This window comes from Diplotaxodon limnothrissa, linkage group LG14, assembly GCF_057381915.1.
Source record: "Diplotaxodon limnothrissa isolate DT_005_m linkage group LG14, D_limnothrissa_male_GT1.1, whole genome shotgun sequence".
In the NCBI taxonomy this organism is placed as follows: Eukaryota; Metazoa; Chordata; class Actinopteri; order Cichliformes; family Cichlidae; genus Diplotaxodon; species Diplotaxodon limnothrissa.
In genome coordinates this window covers 9350964-9371341 of record NC_140609.1, presented here as the reverse complement: position 1 = coordinate 9371341, position 20378 = coordinate 9350964, and the positions used below count along the sequence as shown (strand labels likewise).

Sequence of the window (20378 nt, the reverse complement as noted above, 5' to 3'; positions counted from 1 at the left end):
CAGCAGGTCTGCAGTCGTGGGTGAAGAGGGAGTAGAGGAAAGGGCTCATCACACAGCCTTGTGGTACACCGGTGTTCATTGTGATGGTAGATGAGCAGTGGTTATCCAGCCGGACATGTTGGGGGCGGTTGGTCAGGAAGTCCAGTAACCATTTGCAGATGAGGGAACTGATGCCCAGGTCTGTCAGTTTCCTGATGAGTTGTGAGGGGTGGATTGTATTGAACGCTGAACTGAAGTCTATAAACAGAATTCTGGCGTAGATGTTGTTGTTGTCCAGGTGTGAGAGGACAGAGTGCAGTGCGATGGAGACTGCATCCTCTGTGCTCCTGTTCTGGCGGTATGCGAATTGGTGGGGGTCCAGGGTGGGGGGGAGACAGGATTTGAAGTGTGCTAGGACCAGCTGCTCTAAGCACTTAGTGATGATGGGGGTGAGTGCTACTGGGCGGTAGTCATTGAGGCAAGATGGGATGGGTTGGAGTTTTTGGGTATCGGGACGATGATTATATGATTATATGATTATCTAACCATACCATGATCCACTGTCTGTGATATGAAACAGAAATAATTGCACGTTGGAGTATTTACTGAAGCTCTGTATTTGAAACTTCAATTTTACTGCTGTAATTTTTAAATTTAATTTAGTAATAAAAGAAATGTAATATTGGACATATCATATTTTCATTACACAAGTGAGATGACACTAGTCACATGAGCATTAGCTGTTATTTTCTAGCTATTATTATAATGTTTTTACAGTCCGTTGGTCGCTCAGCCTCAGATACTTAACATACATAAGATTAAAAATTTCTCCTTCATTTCTGTCAAAAAATGCAGTGTTAAGCAACTCGAGCAATTCAATTCAATTTTCAATACAATTTTATACATAGCGCCAAATCAAAACAACAGTGGCCTCAAATGCTTTATATTGTAAGGTAGACCCCTTCTATAATCAAAAAACAGCGTGCCGTAGGCTAAACCAGTCGCTTTTAACAGCCTCGAAATTCCGGCCTTTGCCGTCTTCGAAGGACCTGACCTACGTCGATCGCAAAGGACAAGTCTTTTGAAGGATGCAGACCCTGAATTGGCACACACTTTGATGCCCTTTTAATGACATTAATGATGTATTTAGATTTGGGCTGAGAACTGACAACAGTATCACCTGCAGGAAGATTCTCTCTGAGGCACTTTTATTTTGAGACCGTATGGTCTGATGCCTTTTAGTCAGAATTCAGAATTTTTCAATGAAAGCGATGCTTTTTTTGTCGATGTTTTGATGTCTGAGGCCTTTAAATCTGATGTCTCACAATTTTTTTCTCCATACCATCTGTTCTGTGCCCACCTTACTAGTGAATTAGGTGGAGCACTCTGAATTAAATCAGGATATAAAGCATTATCTTTCTCTTGCTTTAATGAACACTGTCGATCTGACAACTAGCCGCTTAATGAGGCTTTCTCCGGGGCAACAGCATCCGGTTCCAATGTCATCACATTAAGACATTATCCACATATCAGTACATGATATCCCCCTTTTCCTCTTTAGCCTTAATAACTTTGTTTTCTTTTTTCTCTCTTTTTTTAACACTGAACATTGTTTTCTTGTCTTACTTTGTGACAATTATTTTTTCTGTCTCACCACACCTGTACCTTTCCTTTCCCTAATATATACATATATACATACATATATGAATATGTCTGTGAAGGTTCTCAGTCATCCAGGTCATCGTAGTCAAAGGAGCTTGCAAAGAAAAGCGGCTGGACTTCTTTCGGATGAGAGGTGAAATGTCTTCAAGCAGCTTGAAGACGTTTCACCTCTCATCCGAGAAGCTTCTTCAGTTCTAAGGTCAAATGGTGGGGAGTCCCAGATTTAAGTCCTAGTGGGAGTATCACCCCAAAGAGGGACAAATACATATATGAACTTGAAACTTGTACATTTTATATTACCTCTACACATTAACATATTATGGTTTATTTAACCACAAAATCATGAAACCTCTCAGGTATCTTTTTAGCCCTCTGTGATCTACTTGGTCTCTCTGGCCGCTGGGGGCCCTCTTGTGGTTTTGGCGTGAAGGTGTCAATCTTTGTGTTTGTTTCACTTTCCTCCCTTTCATTGTGTCTTGCTCGTGTTGTCCTTCTCTGGTCTCATTTGTCTTGTATTTCTTCACATGTGTAGTATTCCGGTGATAGCGAGCTCCTGTTGGCAATTCAACAATGACTTGGTTTCCAGTTCTGCTTACAATTTTGTGTGGCATTGTGTTGAATGGTGTTGTAAACTTGTCCACTTTGTCTTGTTGACCCAGCACTGTCTCCCATGTCAACTTTTGAATACTCAGCTCCTCTTCGTTCATCAGCAGAAATCTTTGATTTTGATTTGATCTTCCTCTGTCACGCAAATCCAACTCAGTTGATTTTGACTCACAGGTGTTCGGTAACTTTCCTCTCATTTTGCAGTCGAACAGGAGTTCTGCTGGACTTTTGCCTTTGGTTGGATGTTCAATGCTGCGATAATCTGTCACATGTTTTCTCAGCTCTCGTTTCCAGTCAAGGCTGTCAGCTTGTGTGATCCTGATTCTTTTCATCATTGATGCATTTTGACGTTCCACTTCTCCCTTTGCTTGAGCCAATTTTGGTGTGGTTCTTATATGTTTGATTCCATTAGTTTTGCAGTATTCTCTGAAAAACTCAGATTTGAACGGTGGGCTGTTATCAGATTTAATGGTAACTGGTAGCCCATGTCTACTGAATATATAGAGTCAATGACTTTTTCAGCAGTTTTAGATGTCATTACACCATACTCATAGGGCGTGATCGTGGCTCAAGAGTTGGCAGTTCGTCTTATAATCGGAAGGTTGCCGGTTTGAGCCCCAGCTCCGATAGTCTCGGTCGTTGTGTCCTTGGGCAAGACACTTCACCCGTTTCCTACCGGTGGTGGCCAGAGGGCCTGGTGCCGCCAGTGTCCAGCAGCCTCGCCTCTGTCAGTGAGCCCCAGGGCAGCTGTGGCTATAATGTAGCTTGCCATCACCAGTGTGTGAATGTGTGTGTGAATGGGAGGATGACTGAATGTGTAAAGCGCTTTGGGGTCCTTAGGGACCAAGTAAAGTGCTATATAAATACAGGCCATTTATCATAGTACTTAGTACATCTTTCTATTCGTGCACAAGGTCTAGATCTTTGGCTGTATATGATCTCTATATGTGTTCTGTGATGAGGTCAAACTTCCTGACATACACATATGGATGTAGTCTCTCACATGCTCATACCAGTGCTAGGGCTTCTCTTTCCATTTGAGAATATATTTGCTCACAGTCTATTAAACTCCGACTTACGTAACACACTGGTACCTCTTCTCCGTTCTGTATTTGTATTAGCACTGCGCCCAAGCCTACAGGGCTTGCATCTGCTATGACCTTGGTTGGGGCTTCTTTGTCAAAATAGGCTACTGTACCTGCTCTGGCTAACTTCAATTCAATTTTAATTCAATTTTGTTTATATAGCGCCAAATCACAATAAAAGTCGCCTCAAGGCGCTTCATAGATACAGAGAAAAACCCAACAATCACATGACCCCCTATGAGCAAGCACTTTGGTGACAGTGGGAAAGAAAAACTCCCTTTTAACAGGAAGAAACCTCCGGCAGAACCAGGCTCAGGGAGGAGCGGCCATCTGCTGCGACCAGTTGGGGTGAGAGAAGCAAGACAGGATGAAAGACATGCCATGGAAGAAAGACAGAGATTAATTAAGTGTGATTCAGAGGAGAAGTCTATTAACACATGTTGAGTGAGAAAGGTGACTGAAAAGGAAATATTCAATGCATCATGGGAATTCCCCAGCAGGCTAAACCTATTGCAGCATAACTAAGGGAGGATTTATGGTCACCTGGTCCAGCCCTAACTATATGCTTTAGCAAAAAGGAAAGTTTTAAGCCTAATCTTAAAAGTAGAGATAGTGTCTGTCTCCCGAATCCAAACTGGAATCTGGTTCCACTGAAGAGGGGCCTGAAGGCTCTCCTTCCCATTCTACTCTTAAATACTCTAGGAGCAACAAGTAGGCCTGCAGTGCGAGAGCGAAGTGCTCTAATAGGGTGATATGGTACTACAAGGTCATTAAGATAAGATGGGGCCTGATTATTTAAGACCTGTATGTGAGGAGCAGGATTTTGAATTCAATTCTGGATTTAACAGGAAGCCAATGAAGGAGAAATATGCTCTCTCTATCTAGTCCCTGTCAGTACTCTTACTGCAGCATTTTAGACTAATTGAAGGCTTTTCAGGGAGTTTTTAGGACATCCTGATAATAATGAATTACAGTAGTCTTACTTAGAAGTAATAAATGCATGAACTAGTTTCACAGCGTCACTCTGAGACACTTAAAGTTCATGTTTTAAAAACATGTTTAGTGTTTTTCTGTCAGTACAGAACATAATGTCATGTGGTTGGTTTTGGGCTATTAGACTTATATTAGTTATGTTAGCTAACTTGTGACAGAATAGATAACAAAACTAAAACCAAAAATCAGCACGTCAGCAGGGAAAGTAGGTCAGGGTGTGGAAGGGGAAATGTTTAATGCAATAGTAGAGCACTCATATTCACTGATTTTAGAACTTGTAGTCAGAGTTGTGGTTCTAAGTAGTAGTAGTTAAAAAAAAAAGAAATAAATATGAGTATAATTTAAATAACAAGTTTGCTGCTCTCAGTATATTTGTGAAAATATCAATGAGAATATCAAACTTTTGAGTTAAGTTTTAACTTAAAAAGTGAAAGTTTCAAAATATGAGTTCACGTTTTCTACACATTCTCAATTCTCTGCAAGCTCTCACGCCAACATATTTAACTCTCAATTTGCAACAATGTTGCATTTTACTGATACATTTCTTATGTTCTTTTCACGTTTTTAATCATGATTTCATCGTCATCATCTGACAACATCTCGGTTTGGCGTAGGCGTCACTCATAGGGATCATTTCGCGTAGAAGAAGATTGATATGATCTACAAGTTGATAACAACCCTTGTGATACTCGTTATCTACAATTAGGGTTTTAAATGTTGTCAAGCTAGTTAATGCAAACAAAGCCAAACCAAAACCAAAGGCAGGGCTGACGATACTCTGGAAACACAAAGTATGTTTCTGTCAGGTAAATCTCAGTACCTCAATACCAGATGCAACCTATAATTTCCTTCGGGATTAATAAAGTGTTTCTGATTCTCAATTCATTATTTCCATAAGGTTCGTTTCACTTGCACTGCAACTTCAGTTACTCAACTCCAAGCGCTTTAATTTTATCTGCTGAAACAAGTAGTTCTTATACTTACGAGCCTGCTGGAATTAATTACACCAGCCTGGTTCCTTAATAAAAATTTGACATGTTCCAGTCCAGTCCAGTCCTTTTGATAAAACTGTAGCGTGTGCTTAGCTTGATGTCACAGAAACACATAGGTACAAGTCCAGTTAGAGGGCTGTTTTTATTTCAAAATTCAAAAATATTTCAAAATCATTGCAAATGCTTTTAATCAGTATAATTTACTTTGTTATCTGAAGACAATGTTGACATGTATATGCATTTGTATGATCTAGAGAGCAACTTTTTTCTGTCAGTGAGGTCTTTTGTCAAGTATGACATACTAGCAGGTAGAAGCACCTACTTGTTGAAAATGAGAAATCTGCACATTTATTATCTGAAGCAGTTAGAGTGGAGTGTGTGATATAACAAAAAAACTTAACCAGTGTAAAATGAAAATGAGCTAAACTGGAACACGGGTTATTTTCAGGAACAATAGAATCTCTCAGTTAACAAACACACAGATGTAGAGAGACCTGCTGCCCTCTTGGAGATTTTAATAAAGCTGCAAGAATCCTTTAGGATTATTAAGAACCTATTTTTAGTTTTTTTCTCTTCTTTGCGGTTCACAGGGCCTTAAGTGAAATATTTATTTTCACTTTTATACTGTGATCTCTAGGGATGGGTATCGTTTAGGTTTTATCCGATACCGGTGCCAAATCGGTACTTTCGAAACGGTGCCGGTGCTTAAACGGTGCTCGAACCGGTGCTTAAAGAATGGAGAACACAAACTTTGTCCAAAAACCTCTCATGTTCAGCTGGGTTTTTTTGTAAAAAGATAACAATGTTAGCCTTTTCTGCAGCTATGGGGCATATATGGCATCACTCTTGGCTGGAAGCAGTGCTTAAACAATGGAAAAAACACAAACTTTGTCCAAAAACCTCTCATGTTTAGCTGTTTCCCACTTTTTCTTTGGTCATTTTAGCCTTTTTGGCCAGGGTGAAGCGAGTATCTGCCATCAAACAAGAAGACAGCCGCATGTAGCTATGATGATGTTTTCTAGTTCACCTTACATGCATTAATGTAATAACGTGGTTAGCCTACTCAACGTAAATTACACATGAACAACATGAAGCTACTCATGCAGAGAAGAACGGCTGCTGCTGCATCATCATCATCATCATTTCTGCTACACTGGCAGGGCTAGGGGCCAGGACTCTATTCTTCGGGTTTTTGGGGGATGTTGCTCCGGGTCCGATAACTGGCAACCCACCCGACGTGCACGGTGTGAGGTCTCGCAGCAAGCTATCAAATACGGCGCATTTCTCGGCTTTTAAAAAAAACGCTATGCTTCGCCAGGTGTTTAATCGGATTCTTGGTGTTACCTCCTTTGACAGTATCACAGTATCAGCTTAAAGCACTTGTTGCAGGTTGCTGAGTTTGCATATTTTGCTGTGAAGTACAGCCAGACTTTTGACCGCTTCGCCTTGGACATTTTTAATCTGTAGCTCTGCTCTAACTGAACGTACGTACCTGGCCCCGCCTACTATCCTCGGAAACGTAAAATGATTGGCTAGAAGTGTATCACAGCTCAGGAAAAAAAAGCACCGAAATAAAGCACCGAAATAAAGCACCAAAATGTGCGCTGCTTTTCGGTCTGGTTACTACCGTTTATGTCAGATGGCACCGGACACCGGTACCCATCCCTAGTGATCTCTGATTCATTCTCAAAAAGAACTCCCCGTCTTTTCTCCCACTCTAACTCTAGAGTTACAGTGGTAATCTATACTAACTAAAGTTAATTGTTTACACGTAAGGCATTTAAACAACTGGCACGTAATTAATTGTTAATTTCGTGTCCCTTTTTCGCGTTCAGTGTGTAATAGCCTTTAGCCTTGAGTGGCTAGCTGTAAACAGTTAGCCACTCTGGGCTAACAGTAAACACAAGATGCAGGGTTTACGCTTAGCTTAACTGTGTTGTAATGTAGTGTCACTTCTGTCAGTTACCACAAATGTTGAGTCATGTCACAAAGTTTCCTGTGCCCTCGCAGACTAACCTCACCTCATTTACTTAGCCTGGCAGGGCAAAAGACACTGTCTCAGCTGAACTCTGGACACACACACACACATACACTGATATGCACACACTGATCCCTCCTCCCTTTCCAACACCTTCGATGCTTGTGCCCTACCGGGGAAGATGGCAGGATGCTGCAGGACCGGATGCGCTGTCTACACCGGCTTTCTCTTACCCTTTACCCGCCCCTGTTGCTTGTCTTGTGTTTCTATGGTGTATTGATAGTCATGTGCTTTTTGTGCTGAGGTGTTTTTTCTGTTATCAAACTGTTCTCCCACTAGGAGCTCAGTCTGAGTGGAGTTTTTTTCTCCTCCTCTTACCTCATGTTATGTATTTTCGTTGTTGTTTTCCTATCAGCCTACCTTTCTGACATGTCTCCCCAATGTGATGTTTTTGTAAAGTTGGTCAGAAGGTTCCTTTGTTAGTGCGCATGCGCCATTAGCGTGCTGCCGCTATAACCCTAATTTCCTTTGGGATTAATAAAGTATACTGATTCTGATTCTGATTCCACACAGATAACCAGCACAAAGAGGAACATTTGCTGCTTGGCTACAATATTTTGTAAAGGACGCAGAAGGATTTCTTTTCTCATCATGAACACATCAAACATCACTGACGTGACAACAGAAGACCGGGTTTATGCTGGGATCTTTAGCTTAATTATGGTGATAGGTCTGCCTCTCAATGCGATCTCACTGTGGATTCTTCTTCGCCGGCACAGCCTCAAATCACCCAACGCTGTTTTCATGGTTAACCTGGCACTCTCAGACCTGCTGTTGGTCTTCACTTTGCCCATGAGGATCCACTTTCACGCCACAGGGGAATGGACTCTGCCCAGTGGGGTGTGCCTCATCATCACAATGTTCTTTCGCACCAACATCCGCTCCAGCTCCTCCTTCATCACCTTCATAAGCGTGGACCGAATGCTGGCTGTGGTTTATCCTATGAGGTCTCGCAATCTTCGAACCTCGTGCAATGCCTGGAAGGCTTCTGTACTCGTCTGGGTGATTTTGCTGGTGATGAACATCCTAGAGAGTGTGGACTTTCTAAAGCAGTTGAATAACCACACTCGCCCTACTTGTTTTGAGTGTTACGAATCTGCAAAATGTCCTTTGGAAGGAATCCGATTAAGAGTTATTCAGTTTATGATTGTAATATTGGTCACAATGCTGTTAGTCAATATTGTGTGCACCACTATGGTGTTTAGGACTCTACACGGACATCTCAGTGGTGACTCTCCAAAAATCAACAACAAGATGAATGTAATGCTGATTTTTGCCATAAACTTGATTTTATATGCTATATTCTTACCTGTGCCTATAACTATGGCTATGGATTGTGCCCATGTCAAGCCATTGATATGTCTTACTGTTTTAAACTGCTGTCTGGATCCTCTGTTGTATTACTTCTCTTTTGATGCTTTCTGGAAGAAAAAAGAAGATGTTGTGTAAATGTAAATAAATGGGGATACTGTCTGTGTCACACACTGCTCAGGCCTTTTACTTCAGCTGTGTGTGTGTTATTTTATAAATAAATGTAATATATTTTGTTTTTAAAATCAAGCTGTAGACTTGTTTTTTTTAAGCTCACTGCCAGTTGTTTATTGAGAGATGCACTTGCCACCGCAAACATATGATTTTATAGAATATGAGGCATTACCAAAAATTAAACACCATATGAAGCAGTTCAAATGAGGTCAACCCTAAACATCAGCAGCAGCAGTAATACTGATCAATATAACAGCATTCATATGATCAATATGGGGAACAGCTTTTCTGCAGTAAAAGTACTGCTGATGATTTATGTAGAATTTAGTGTAAAACACTTTCATGTCTAGTCAGGTATTTTCATATTGAATTTTAAAAAATTCCCCAACTACTTGCCATTGTAAGCTTAATGTAAATATCTATGTTGTCATAATCCTGAGTCCGTGACTCGGTGATTTTGTGTTTGGTGTATTTATTGTTATTATTTTCATTATTATTTGGAGGGGGGGGTTTGTGATGGTTTGTGTTTTGTGTTTTAGATACTGGGTTTCTGGGTTTGTGCTCCCTCTGTTGGTCCCTGGTGTTAGTGTTCCCCTGTCTTGTCAGGTTAATCAGGTCCAGCTGTGTATTTATAGTGTGTGTTTGCCTTTGTTCCTCGTCGCGTCGTCTGTGTTCATCCTCTGTGTTACCCTGCGTACTCTGCATTTCTCCGTGAATCCCCTGCTGTCCTCCCTTCATGTTCAGGTTTGCTACTCTTTGGTTTAGTTTCTCCCAGTTTAGTTCATCCTTAGTTCTGTTTTGCCATCCCCACTTTATGTTCGGTATTCTTAATAAATCACCCTCACATCTGAATAAGTGACAGTACGACGTGACCACAAGATGGACCCAGCAGCACTTAATCCATCTAAGTAGCTATGGGAGAATCTCATCGATGCCTCACAAGAGCTCATCGACCTGTGGCTGGAAAGCCCGGATGACAAGTCCCATCACGCTATAGAGAGGCGGCTACAACGTCTGGTGACGTCTGGTGACCATCTCACCCTCAACGTCGCAAAGACAAAGGAGTTGATAGTGGACTTCCGGAGGTGCAGAGAAGTACACACCCCCATCACCATCAACGGCGCTGCTGTGGAGAGAGTGAGCAGCTTCCGGTTCCTTGGAGTACATCTGGCTGAGGATCTTACGTGGTCAGTACACACAAACAAAACAGTGAAGAAGGCGCAGCAGCGCCTCTTCTTTCTCAGGAGACTGAAAAGATTCGGCATGAGCCCCCGCATCCTCAGGACCTTCTATCACTGTGCCATTGAGAGCATCCTCACTGGATGCATCACCACCTGGTATGGCAACAGCACCGCCAACAACTGCAAAGCTCTCCAGCGAGTAGTGCGGTGCTCTGAACGGATAATTGGAGGTGAGCTTCCCTCCCTCCAAGACATCTACAGGAAGCGCTGCCTGAGGAAAGCGGGGAGGATCATCAAGGACTCCAGTCACCCCAGCCATAAACTGTTCAGACTGCTTCCATCAGGAAGGAGGTTCTGCAGCATCCGGTCCCGTACCAGCAGACTGAGAGACAGCTTCTTCCACCAGGCCATCAGACTGCTGAACACGTCATAGACACCTCAGCTTCACTACTGGAACTTCAACATTATGCACTCCACACTGTATATAAATGCCACTTGTTTTGCACATATTCAACTCTGTATATTTTATATATTTTATTATTATTATTATTATTATTATTTTTTTTTTTTTTTACTATTTAATTTGTAAAATATGTGTACACACACACACACACACACACACACACACACACACACACACACACGTAGGAAAATATTTAGTATACACATCCAGAAATGCATATACTATTATATATTGTACATATATTTATTAGTTTCAGGTTGGCCATTCTTGTATTTTGCTCGTTTGTGTTGTTGTGTTTGCACATCTCTGTTGCTTGTGGGGCTCGCACACAAGAATTTCACTCGCATGTGCTGTGCCAGTGTGCCTGCACATGTGATGTGACAATAAAAGTGATTTGATTTGATTTGATTTGATTTGACTGGTCTCCCATGGCTTCTGGGCTCGCTATATCCGTGGGAGCAGGAATTTCTCCTTTTGGATCTTGGACTTCATCCCCCGTCTGCATTCACTTTCGAGCAGCCAGATGCGGTGAGTGAGCGGGATACTTTGGCTTCCCCAGATTCCGGGACTTTGTTTTCGGGGGCTATTCAGAGCGGGATGAGAGATAGTATGTGTAGCTTACCTACCTTTGTGGTAACGGACCCTTCCCAAGTGGGGGTCTATAAACCTTCTGTTAAACCAAAAGACTGTCTCTGTCGCTCCAGCCGAGCCTGGACTTTATTGCCACTCTCCAGCTCAGTTTTGTGTTCAGCCGTTAGCTCCCCAGTCAGTAGCACAGCCATTAGCCTCCGCAGGAGCACTATTAACTGTTCAGCCACCATTTCGGTCAGCCACTCAGCTACCATCACCACTAGCATCACTACAACCCATATTTCTGTCCATGGCTCAGTCAGCAGCTCAGTTAATGGCTGAGTCACAATCTTCACTCGCCCCTCTACAGGAAGCTATGCCCATACACCCCTTAAAGGACTGTTTTTCCGCCGCTGTTTCTGAGCAGGGAGACAAACTGTTTCACAATGGACCTGTTCCTCAAAAGCTGGCAACATTAGAGACTACTACTCACTCCAGGGCTTCCCCAGAGGCTGGGTTACAACCCTCAGCTTACTCTGGACCCCTGGAGGCCAAGATGCCAGCTAGGGACTGCACCCGGCTGTCACTGCCTGAGCAGAGTCAGTGCTCTGCGCAGCTGCAGCCTTCCTCATGTGTGCCAGAGGCCCATGTGCCTACTGGTTTTGTTTCACGTTCACCAGAGGCCCACGAGCCTGCTGGTTTTGTTTTGTGTGTGCCAGGGGCGCCCATGCCTACTGGTTTTGAGCCTGTTTTTGCTGGGGGGACCAAGGAGCCCGTCCAGCCTTCGCCATCATCAGCAGCTTCCGCTGAGGGGTCTCAGGAACCGCTTCAGCCTGTTGCTTTTGCTGGGGGGACCGAGGAACCCATCCAGCTATCACCATCGCCTGCAGTGCCACCACCTGCAGCGCCTTCGTCTCCGGCTTCCACGCCGCCGCCTGCAGCGCCTTCGTCTCCGGCTTCCACACCGCCGCCTGCAGCGACATTCTCGTCTGGTCCAGTTTCAGAGCCTTCAGCCTCACCTGGTCCAGCTTCAGCCTCAGCTTCGCCTTCGCCCAGTCCAGCGCCGGCATCGGCGTCATCCACGCCTGGTCCAGCGCCGGCATCGGTGTCATCCACGTCTGGTCCAGCGTCGGTATCGGCGTCATCCACGCCTGGTCCAGCGTCGGCATCGGCGGCATCCTTGTCTGGTCCAGCCTCCGTGTCTGCATCCTCGCCTGCGGCAGAGGCTTCATCATCCTCATCATCACCTGCTGCATCAGCTTCGGCTTCGCCTGGCCCGGCCTCTGCTTCAGCTCTGGCTTCGCCTGGCCCGGCCTCTGCTTCAGCTCCGGCTTCGCCTGGCCCGGCCTCTGCTTCAGCTCTAGCCCCGCCTGGTTCAGCTTCAGCAGCAGCTTCTGCCTCATCCTTCTCCTCATCCTTGCCTGGTTCTGCTGCTGGCATGCCGCCATCCGGTCCACGTCTAGCACCACCTCATCATCACTGGCCGTTTTCTAGGCCGCTGGCTGGTCGTCATCGCCATTGTGGACGCCCTCCTGAACGAGGTCGCCGCCGCCACTGCCTTCCGCATGGACGGCCTCCTGAACTGTTTGCGCGCCGCCACGGCCTTCTTCGTGGCCGGCCTCCTGAACTGTCCCATCCTGGCCTTCTGTGCTATTGGCCCCCAGGCCGGCCACCTGAACTATGTTTCGGACTCCCAGTCCCCTGTGTGTTTTGTTAACGTTTTGTTTGGGACTCTGGGGCCTCCACTTTTGTCCTGGTCCAGTCCCTCTGTCCTGGACCCCCTACCGCCCACCCGGGTCTGGTGGTGTTTTTCTGTGGCTGTCGGGAGCCAGCCCTTGGGGGGTACTGTCATGATCCTGAGTCCGTGACTTGGTGATTTTGTGTTTGGTGTATTTATTGTTATTATTTTCATTATTATTTGTGGGCTGTTTTGGGATGGTTTGTGTTTTGTGTTTTAGATACTGGGTTTCTGGGTTTGTGCTCCCTCTGTTGGTCCCTGGTGTTAGTGTTCCCCTGTCTCGTCAGGTTAATCAGGTCCAGCTGTGTCTTTCACCTGTGTGTGTGATTTTTCCCAGTGTCCCTCTGTGTATTTATAGTGTGTGTTTGCCTCTGTGTTACCCTGCGTACTCTGTATTTCTCCGTGAATCCCCTGCGTGCTCTCCCTGCTGTCCTCCCTTCATGTTCAGGTTTGCTACTCTTTGATTTAGTTTCTCCCAGTTTAGTTCATCCTTAGTTGTGTTTTGCCATCATCACTTTATGTTCAGTAGTGATGGGCAGATGAAGCCCCATGAAGCACTGAAGCTTTTCATCCAATTGGTTCACCCCAACGCGAAGCTTCATGAAGCTTCATTTGCTCTAGCAGGACACCTACTGGACGTAAAAATAATAGCTGGCATGAATTTGAAGAGTGTGGCATTTTGCACACAGCCTGTAAATGTCAACAACAAAAGGAGTGTGTAAAACATGTATATTGTAGTGATGGCAGTATACTGTGTATATTTATAGTGGCAGTATGGGAAATGATTATTTGGAAATGCTTGAAATGGAAATGATCATTTACTGTGAGGTGAGGTGTGGTTGGGTGTGGACAGTGGTTGTGCTTTTGTAACGTTGAGGTATGGACAGCTACACACTCCTGCCTGTTCACATTTTATTCTGTAAAAACTAAATTTTCACTGCTTTTATGACCTTTTTAGTGGGGAGAACATAGCTAGGATTTAATGATTTAACAAATCTTTTGAATCCTTTGTCCTCCACAATGCTAAATGGCTGGGAGTCCTCAATCACCATGCTGACCAGGTCTTCATCTATTTGAGATTGTTCTCCTGAGGAAAGACAATAAAGATAAAGCACAAATATAAATATCACACACGTAACTTATAACAGTTGTATAATATTGTTATATCGTTTAGTAACATTACTGCATGCTGTATTATGATGGCATTTGATGGCTCACCTGGTCTTGCTCCACAATCGGTGTCCCCCTTATTCTCATGCAAAGCTCTGTAGTGCCTAAGCATGGATGAGGTGTTGTTATATCCCAGCTCCCTGGCACATAGCAAACACTTCACCTTGTACAAAAGTCAAGACAGCTCAACATAAATTGTATTGCACCATCAGTATCATGACAATACATCTTCTGTAGAAATTTACATACCTTGTTGGGAGGAATAAGATCAAAATGTTCCCACACAGGGGAGGACATCCTCCTCTTCTTAGCTGGCTCCATTCTCTCCTGACTTTCTTTCCTCACTCTCATAAACCTCCAAACGGTCTCCAAACTCTCTCTAACCGCAACTCTCCATCAAACACCCACATTTTGAATGAAGTCTGAGGGGTTTATATCGCTGTCATATCTCGCGGCAAAGTTCGAACCGCTTCATGAACCAGTCACGTGGTACAGCCGGGCAGCGAGGCTTCGGACGTCATCATTTTCAGCTCCTCCCATAAATGAAGCAAGCCTCGATACGCGCTTCGCGGAAACGCCCCCTCCATTACTCGACACACCTCCGAAGCCTCGATACAGAACGTCCCATCACTAATGTTCAGTATTCTTAATAAATCACCCTCACATCTGAATAAGTGTTGCATTTGAGTCCTCCTTCCACACATCACACGGCTGCTGCCCCAATTGTGACAGACATGGTAGCTACAGAAGTTTTTACAACTCTTCATTATGTGTGTGTGTTCACATGTGTATATGTGGCCCTATAGTAGCTCCACTTGAGAAGCAAAACAAAAAAGTTAAGTGCTGTAGTGCTGGAGGGTTGGCAGCAGAGTTTCATAATTTCATTGCGTCTGTAATGTCATGAAAAGTAAACTTCACCAACCACAAAAGCTGAGTTTCCTCTTACATTTTTGACTAGCTGCTGCGTCACACACTAACCTTGCCTCACTTCACACAGATAAACAGAAAAAGGAAGAACGTTTACTGTAATACTTCATAAAGGATAGAGAAATATCTTATTTTCCATCATGCACACACCAAACATCACCACAGAAGACCGGATATATGGCTTCATTATGGTGATAGGTCTCGCCTCTCAAAGTGGCTCACTGGATTCGTCTTCGCTGTCACATCTCAAATCACCCAATGTCGTTTTCATGGTCAACCTGGTCATCTCAGCCTGCTGCTCATCCTCACTTTGCACATGAGGGTCCCCTTTCACGCCACAGGCACTGTGTGTGTGGTCAAATGAATGGCAGCAGCCTCATGGCCCTCTGCTCACTTCTATGGCTGCAAATAATGTGTCAGTATTATGTTTTGGGCATTGTCAGGAAAGATCTGTGTGAGCAGAGCAACTGGTGGAAAGTTAACATTAGGTATTCACATATTCTGACAGTTTTGTTAGTTTGTAAAACAATAATTGTACAGATCTACATAATGCTGCTTTGTAAATATAGACCATCTAGTATCCGCTTAGTACAAATAAGAGTCTCTTGTAGTGAAATAAGGGGAATTTTCAACCACACATTGGGCACAAAGTGGTAAATGGGTGATTGCTGGCAGATAAAGAGCCCGCTTCTGGCAGTCGTCCAGTACTGTGCTATGCGTTTCCCATGTTGCTGACTGATATCTTATTTGGAAAGTTAAATGGGCAACATTTAGTTACTGTAATAGCTTTTTTTTTTCTGTATTGACACATTATCATTTGCTAATTCAGTGATAAACTATACCTTTTACTCTACGCATAAAAATAAGACATGGTTAACTGGTAGAGCCCTATGAGGTATGTTTACTATATCATACCAACCATGTATTTATTTAATTTAAAGCAAAGCGGTAACACTTTGTTCACAGGCAGAACATTCCGTTTATAGTAGTGTTTTTTCTGTATTTTAACAGTTGTGGTTAGACAGGTTTTAAGTCCTGTCCTCTTTTTCTTTGGTTTTGCACTTAAAGTTTTGCATGAATTCTGATAAAACTTTGTAGGTGTGTGGAGTGGGATCATATTAACGCTTCATTAAAATTTGGCTTACATCCACCAAGGTCTTCAAGGTCAACTTTAATGATTTAGTGGGTGAAGAAAGCCTTATAACTTAAACTATGGTTCTTACAAGTATGGTGTGTATGGTCAGCAAATAGAAAGCATTGCATAAAGATTTAAAATATCATGTCACATCTGATCCCTGACGTCTCCTTCAAGGTCCAGAGACTGATCTGAAGTGATAGCAATGCTACTGTAAACTGTAGTATAATATTATAGAATCAGCTCAAGTCATTCATGTCCTGTTATACACGTTACCCATTAGCCACTGCTACAAAGTCTTTGTGTAATCAAAGTCAATTCAATTCAAATTCACAATTCATTAAAAAGCAACTGTATTTGTCCCTAAGGGGCAATTAAAAAGACAATTAAATATCTGTCCTGCTACCCTTATCTGATTTTTGCTGTACTATGAACCTATTAAAGTATTTTAAAAAGAAAAGAACAAAGAGAACAAGATGGATATATGTAGAATACAGCACTGTTCCCTTATAGGGTGAGCTGGAAGGAGACAAACTTTCTGTCCGTGCTGTCTGGGTACCTCGGCTTTGTCCCACAGTCCAAAGGCATGCTTGTGAAGTTAACTGGTTGTTCTAAATTGGCTGTAGATGTGAATGTGAGCATGAATACTTCTGTCTCACTGCATTTGTATTGTGATAGACTGGTGACCTGTCCCTCCTCTCACCCACTGACAGCTGAGATAGACTCAAGCCCAAATTAGAAAAGATGGAACTGGATGGATGGGTTTACAAGCATACACGGGAACACTGGTGTACTGCCTGATGGTTTTCCATAAGACCAGAGATCGACAACCTACGGCTCTTTCGCCCCTGAGCTATGGCTCTTACCTGGCTTGCAGATTTGGGTAAAAAAAAATATTAAAAAAGTAAAATTAAATAAAACTAGGAACATTTGAAATGTTACAGGCATAGTCTCCCCTTTAGGAAAGTAACCTGATGGGTAATGTATTCTGTGCCAGAGGCTGAAGTGGAAGACAGGCACGTGCGCGCCAGCGACTGAGTGAAGTGCAATGAAGTTTACGGAGATTGGGAAAAAGAAACCTATGCTTATAGTACTAGCTAGTGCAACCAGAGGGGCATGTAAAGGACCCATTTCTAAGTGAAATGTTAGTAGGCTATACCAGACCAGGAAGCTATAGCAGCTACGAGATGAACTCTGACTCACACAGGCACTTGAACGCAGAAGCTGGCAGTGTTAAATTTACCTCAAAACCTACGTGGGCATACCGACGTGATCTGTGCGTATCAGGTGATTCGTCCACACGTATGTAAGGTTTTGTGAGCGAGCGAGAGAGCTGTTTCGTGTAGTCTTATACGTTTGTACGCACAAAAAGGCTTTTGATAGTCAAAATGATCGGATTCTTGAAGCTGATCTTAATAAATTAATTATTTACTCAGGTTTGGATGTATGCGTTTGTAAAATAGTTTTACGTGTGGTCAGATATTTCTGTGTGGATTGAAGCACACGCGTGAGTCCTCTAAAGTTACACACGCATCATTGAATACGTTTGTAAAGCTTAGTTTACGCTTTTGAGACATATTTCTCTCCATATTTCGGAGGCCTGCATATCTTGAGATCCGCATAGCAATGCGAGCAGGTTTTCTCAAACATAAACTACAGGAAGTCCAAACACCTTCTTGCAGCCCTGATATGGAAATCAAACAAAACAAAGTGAGAACACTATTATTTAATACGCTGTCATTTTCAATCACAAAATATCTATAATACCTTTTGCAAATATCTGTATATGTTCGACCCTGACCTCAAGCTGTTTTATTGTCGCCTATTGAGAAGAGGACAGTACACTGAAATAGACTGAAGTCATAATTTCATGCAAAAAGCTTTCATGATTACTCTTTTTATTTTAAAATTATTACTCCACTGCTACGTTTTATTTATTTGAAAGTGGGCTGTTTGTTATTTGATGAATTTTCCATAAGGTGTGAACTCAAATAGACCTGTGGGTGGAGAGGCTAAAATGTGTTTTTTGATGTTAAAGGTTGCCGTCCCCTACATTAGACATAGCCATATTGCGTTAACAATTTGTTTAAAAGTCCTACAATGTCACATCCAAAAAGTTGGGACACTGTCCCAAATGTCAATAAGACATGTAAAATATTTACAGTGAGAAAGTTGGAATCTGATTGCAGCAATATATCTTAGGAGACAGAGGCAACAAAAGCTAGAAAACAGAAATAATGAGAGCAATATTTTGCAGCTTATTGGGTTAATAGGCAACAGATCAGTAACATGAGTTGGTATAAAAGCAACATCTTAGAGAGGCAATAGTTTCTGTGTAGTAAAGAGAGCCGCATGATAAAAGTGGCTCTGCCATCCAAGATCACAATATCGTCAAAGCACAAATGTAGAGGAAGAGCTTATGAGATGAGCTTGAGTTTCCTGTAGTGTGACTAGTTACAGTCACAAACTAGTCACGTCTCACTCACAAAGAAAAACCACACAAAGAGGAACCTTTGCCACACTGCTTCCGTTCTTTAAAAAGGACATTCAGACATTTCTTTTCTCATCATGAACACATCAAACAGCTCCACAGAAGATGACCGGGTTTATGCTGGGATCTTTGGCTGCATTATGGTGATAGGTCTGCCACTGAATGCAGTCTCACTGTGGATTCTTCTTCGCCGCCACAGCCTCAAATCACCCAACGCTGTCTTCATGGTGAACCTGGCACTCTCAGACCTGCTAGCCATCATCTCTTTGCCCATGAGGATCTACCATCATGCAACAGGCACCTCGCTGGGAATTATCACATGCCTCTTCAGCCTAATAATCTTTCGCAACAACCTCCGCTCCAGCGCCTCCTTCATCACCTTCATAAGTGTGGACCGACTGCTGGCTGTGGTTTATCCTCTGAGGTCTCGCCATCTTCGGACCTCGTGCAATGCCTGGAAAGGAGCAGCACTCGTCTGGGGGGTTTTGCTGGTGGTAAATATCCCAGAGGGCATAGGATTTGTAAAACACGTACAGAACCACACAGAACACAATTGTTTTCAATCTCATTATTATAAAAGTGTAACACGATCAGCAATTATTTACCTTCAGATTGTGTTACTGGTCACAATGCTAGCAGTCAACATTGTGTGCACCGTTATGGTTTCTTGGACTCTACACAAACATCACAGTGACTCTGCAAAGGTCAGAAACAAGGTGAACGTAATGCTGATTTTTGCCATCAACTTGCTTATATTCTGCACATGTTTTCTGCCCATGCCACTACACGCAGTTACAAAAAGCAAAGGAAAAATAGCTCCACTGGCATTTCTGACTGTTTTGAGCTGCTGTCTGGATCCACTGATGTATTATTTTTCTTTTGACTCCTTCTGGAAGAAAAAAGAGGACGTGGGAAGAGAACTATAGATTAGTGACCTGCTAGAGTTGCTATCAGATGTCCCATGATAAATGCCTGTTTTTTTGTTTTTAACAAAGTGAGTTTGTGCACAAGATTCTTAAGTAGTTCAACCACATGCAAAGTTTTCAGCAGTTAACCATCAATATTCATTTCTTCAGCAACATTTGCGTGAAAGCCAGAGACTGAAACAGCAAAAGCAAAGGCTTGGGTTAGTGGCTTCATATTTTATTTTCACTGCAACATGAAAGCCTCAGCTACAGAAAGTATGGGAAAAGGCAGCAAATCACATAATTGATTAAATCTACTTTATATTTGTTCACTTCACAACCAGTGTTGCCAACTTAGCGACTTTGTCGCTATATATAGCGAGTTTTCAGACCCCTTAGCGACTTTTTTTCTAAAAAAAAAAGTCTAAAAAAAAAGTCGCTAAAAAAAGACGTGAAAGCGCGTATCTCTTTTACTCTCAACAAGCAGCGGGTGCTGTAACGCAGTCAGTTCTTCTTTTACTCTTTTACTCTTATGCTGTTTTGTGGATCACAAGGTTTAAAACTACTTATAAACACACACACACAAAGTAACTTCACCAGAGTGCCTATTTCGGGTCACTTGCCGGTCCAGGCCCGGGTAAAGGAGCAGGGTTGGAATTGTGACATTAAAAAAAAACAATAATTGCTAAAAGAAATTTAATTTGTAGTTCTAAATAAACTCTAAATGCATTTAGGACGTTTTTTACTCACTTTATGTCTCTTCCACGATGTTATTTCTCTCTCCAACAACATAGATTACAATTAGATTAGCATGACCAATTATGCAAATTAGGCGAGGACGTCATTTAGCGACTTCTAGCGACTTTTAGGACAACCGATTTTCCTTACTGAGGAGTTGGAAACAGTGTTCACAACTGAGGAAGCAGCTTGTCTAAATCAGTTAGAAAGCTTCTGGAAG

General features: G+C 42.9%; 2 protein-coding genes across 2 annotated transcripts; both read left to right on the top strand.

The window, feature by feature from the left end:
* Positions 1-7946: 7946 nt before the first annotated feature.
* LOC146618354 (lysophosphatidic acid receptor 6-like) lies at positions 7947-8804 on the top strand. The gene has a single exon (XM_085371177.1). The coding sequence runs from the start codon at positions 7947-7949 to the stop codon at positions 8802-8804; it is 858 nt and encodes a 285-aa protein (XP_085227303.1).
* A 9788-nt stretch (positions 8805-18592) lies between these two features.
* LOC146618353 (lysophosphatidic acid receptor 6-like) lies at positions 18593-19441 on the top strand. The gene has a single exon (XM_085371215.1). The coding sequence runs from the start codon at positions 18593-18595 to the stop codon at positions 19439-19441; it is 849 nt and encodes a 282-aa protein (XP_085227341.1).
* The last annotated feature ends 937 nt before the right edge of the window (positions 19442-20378 follow it).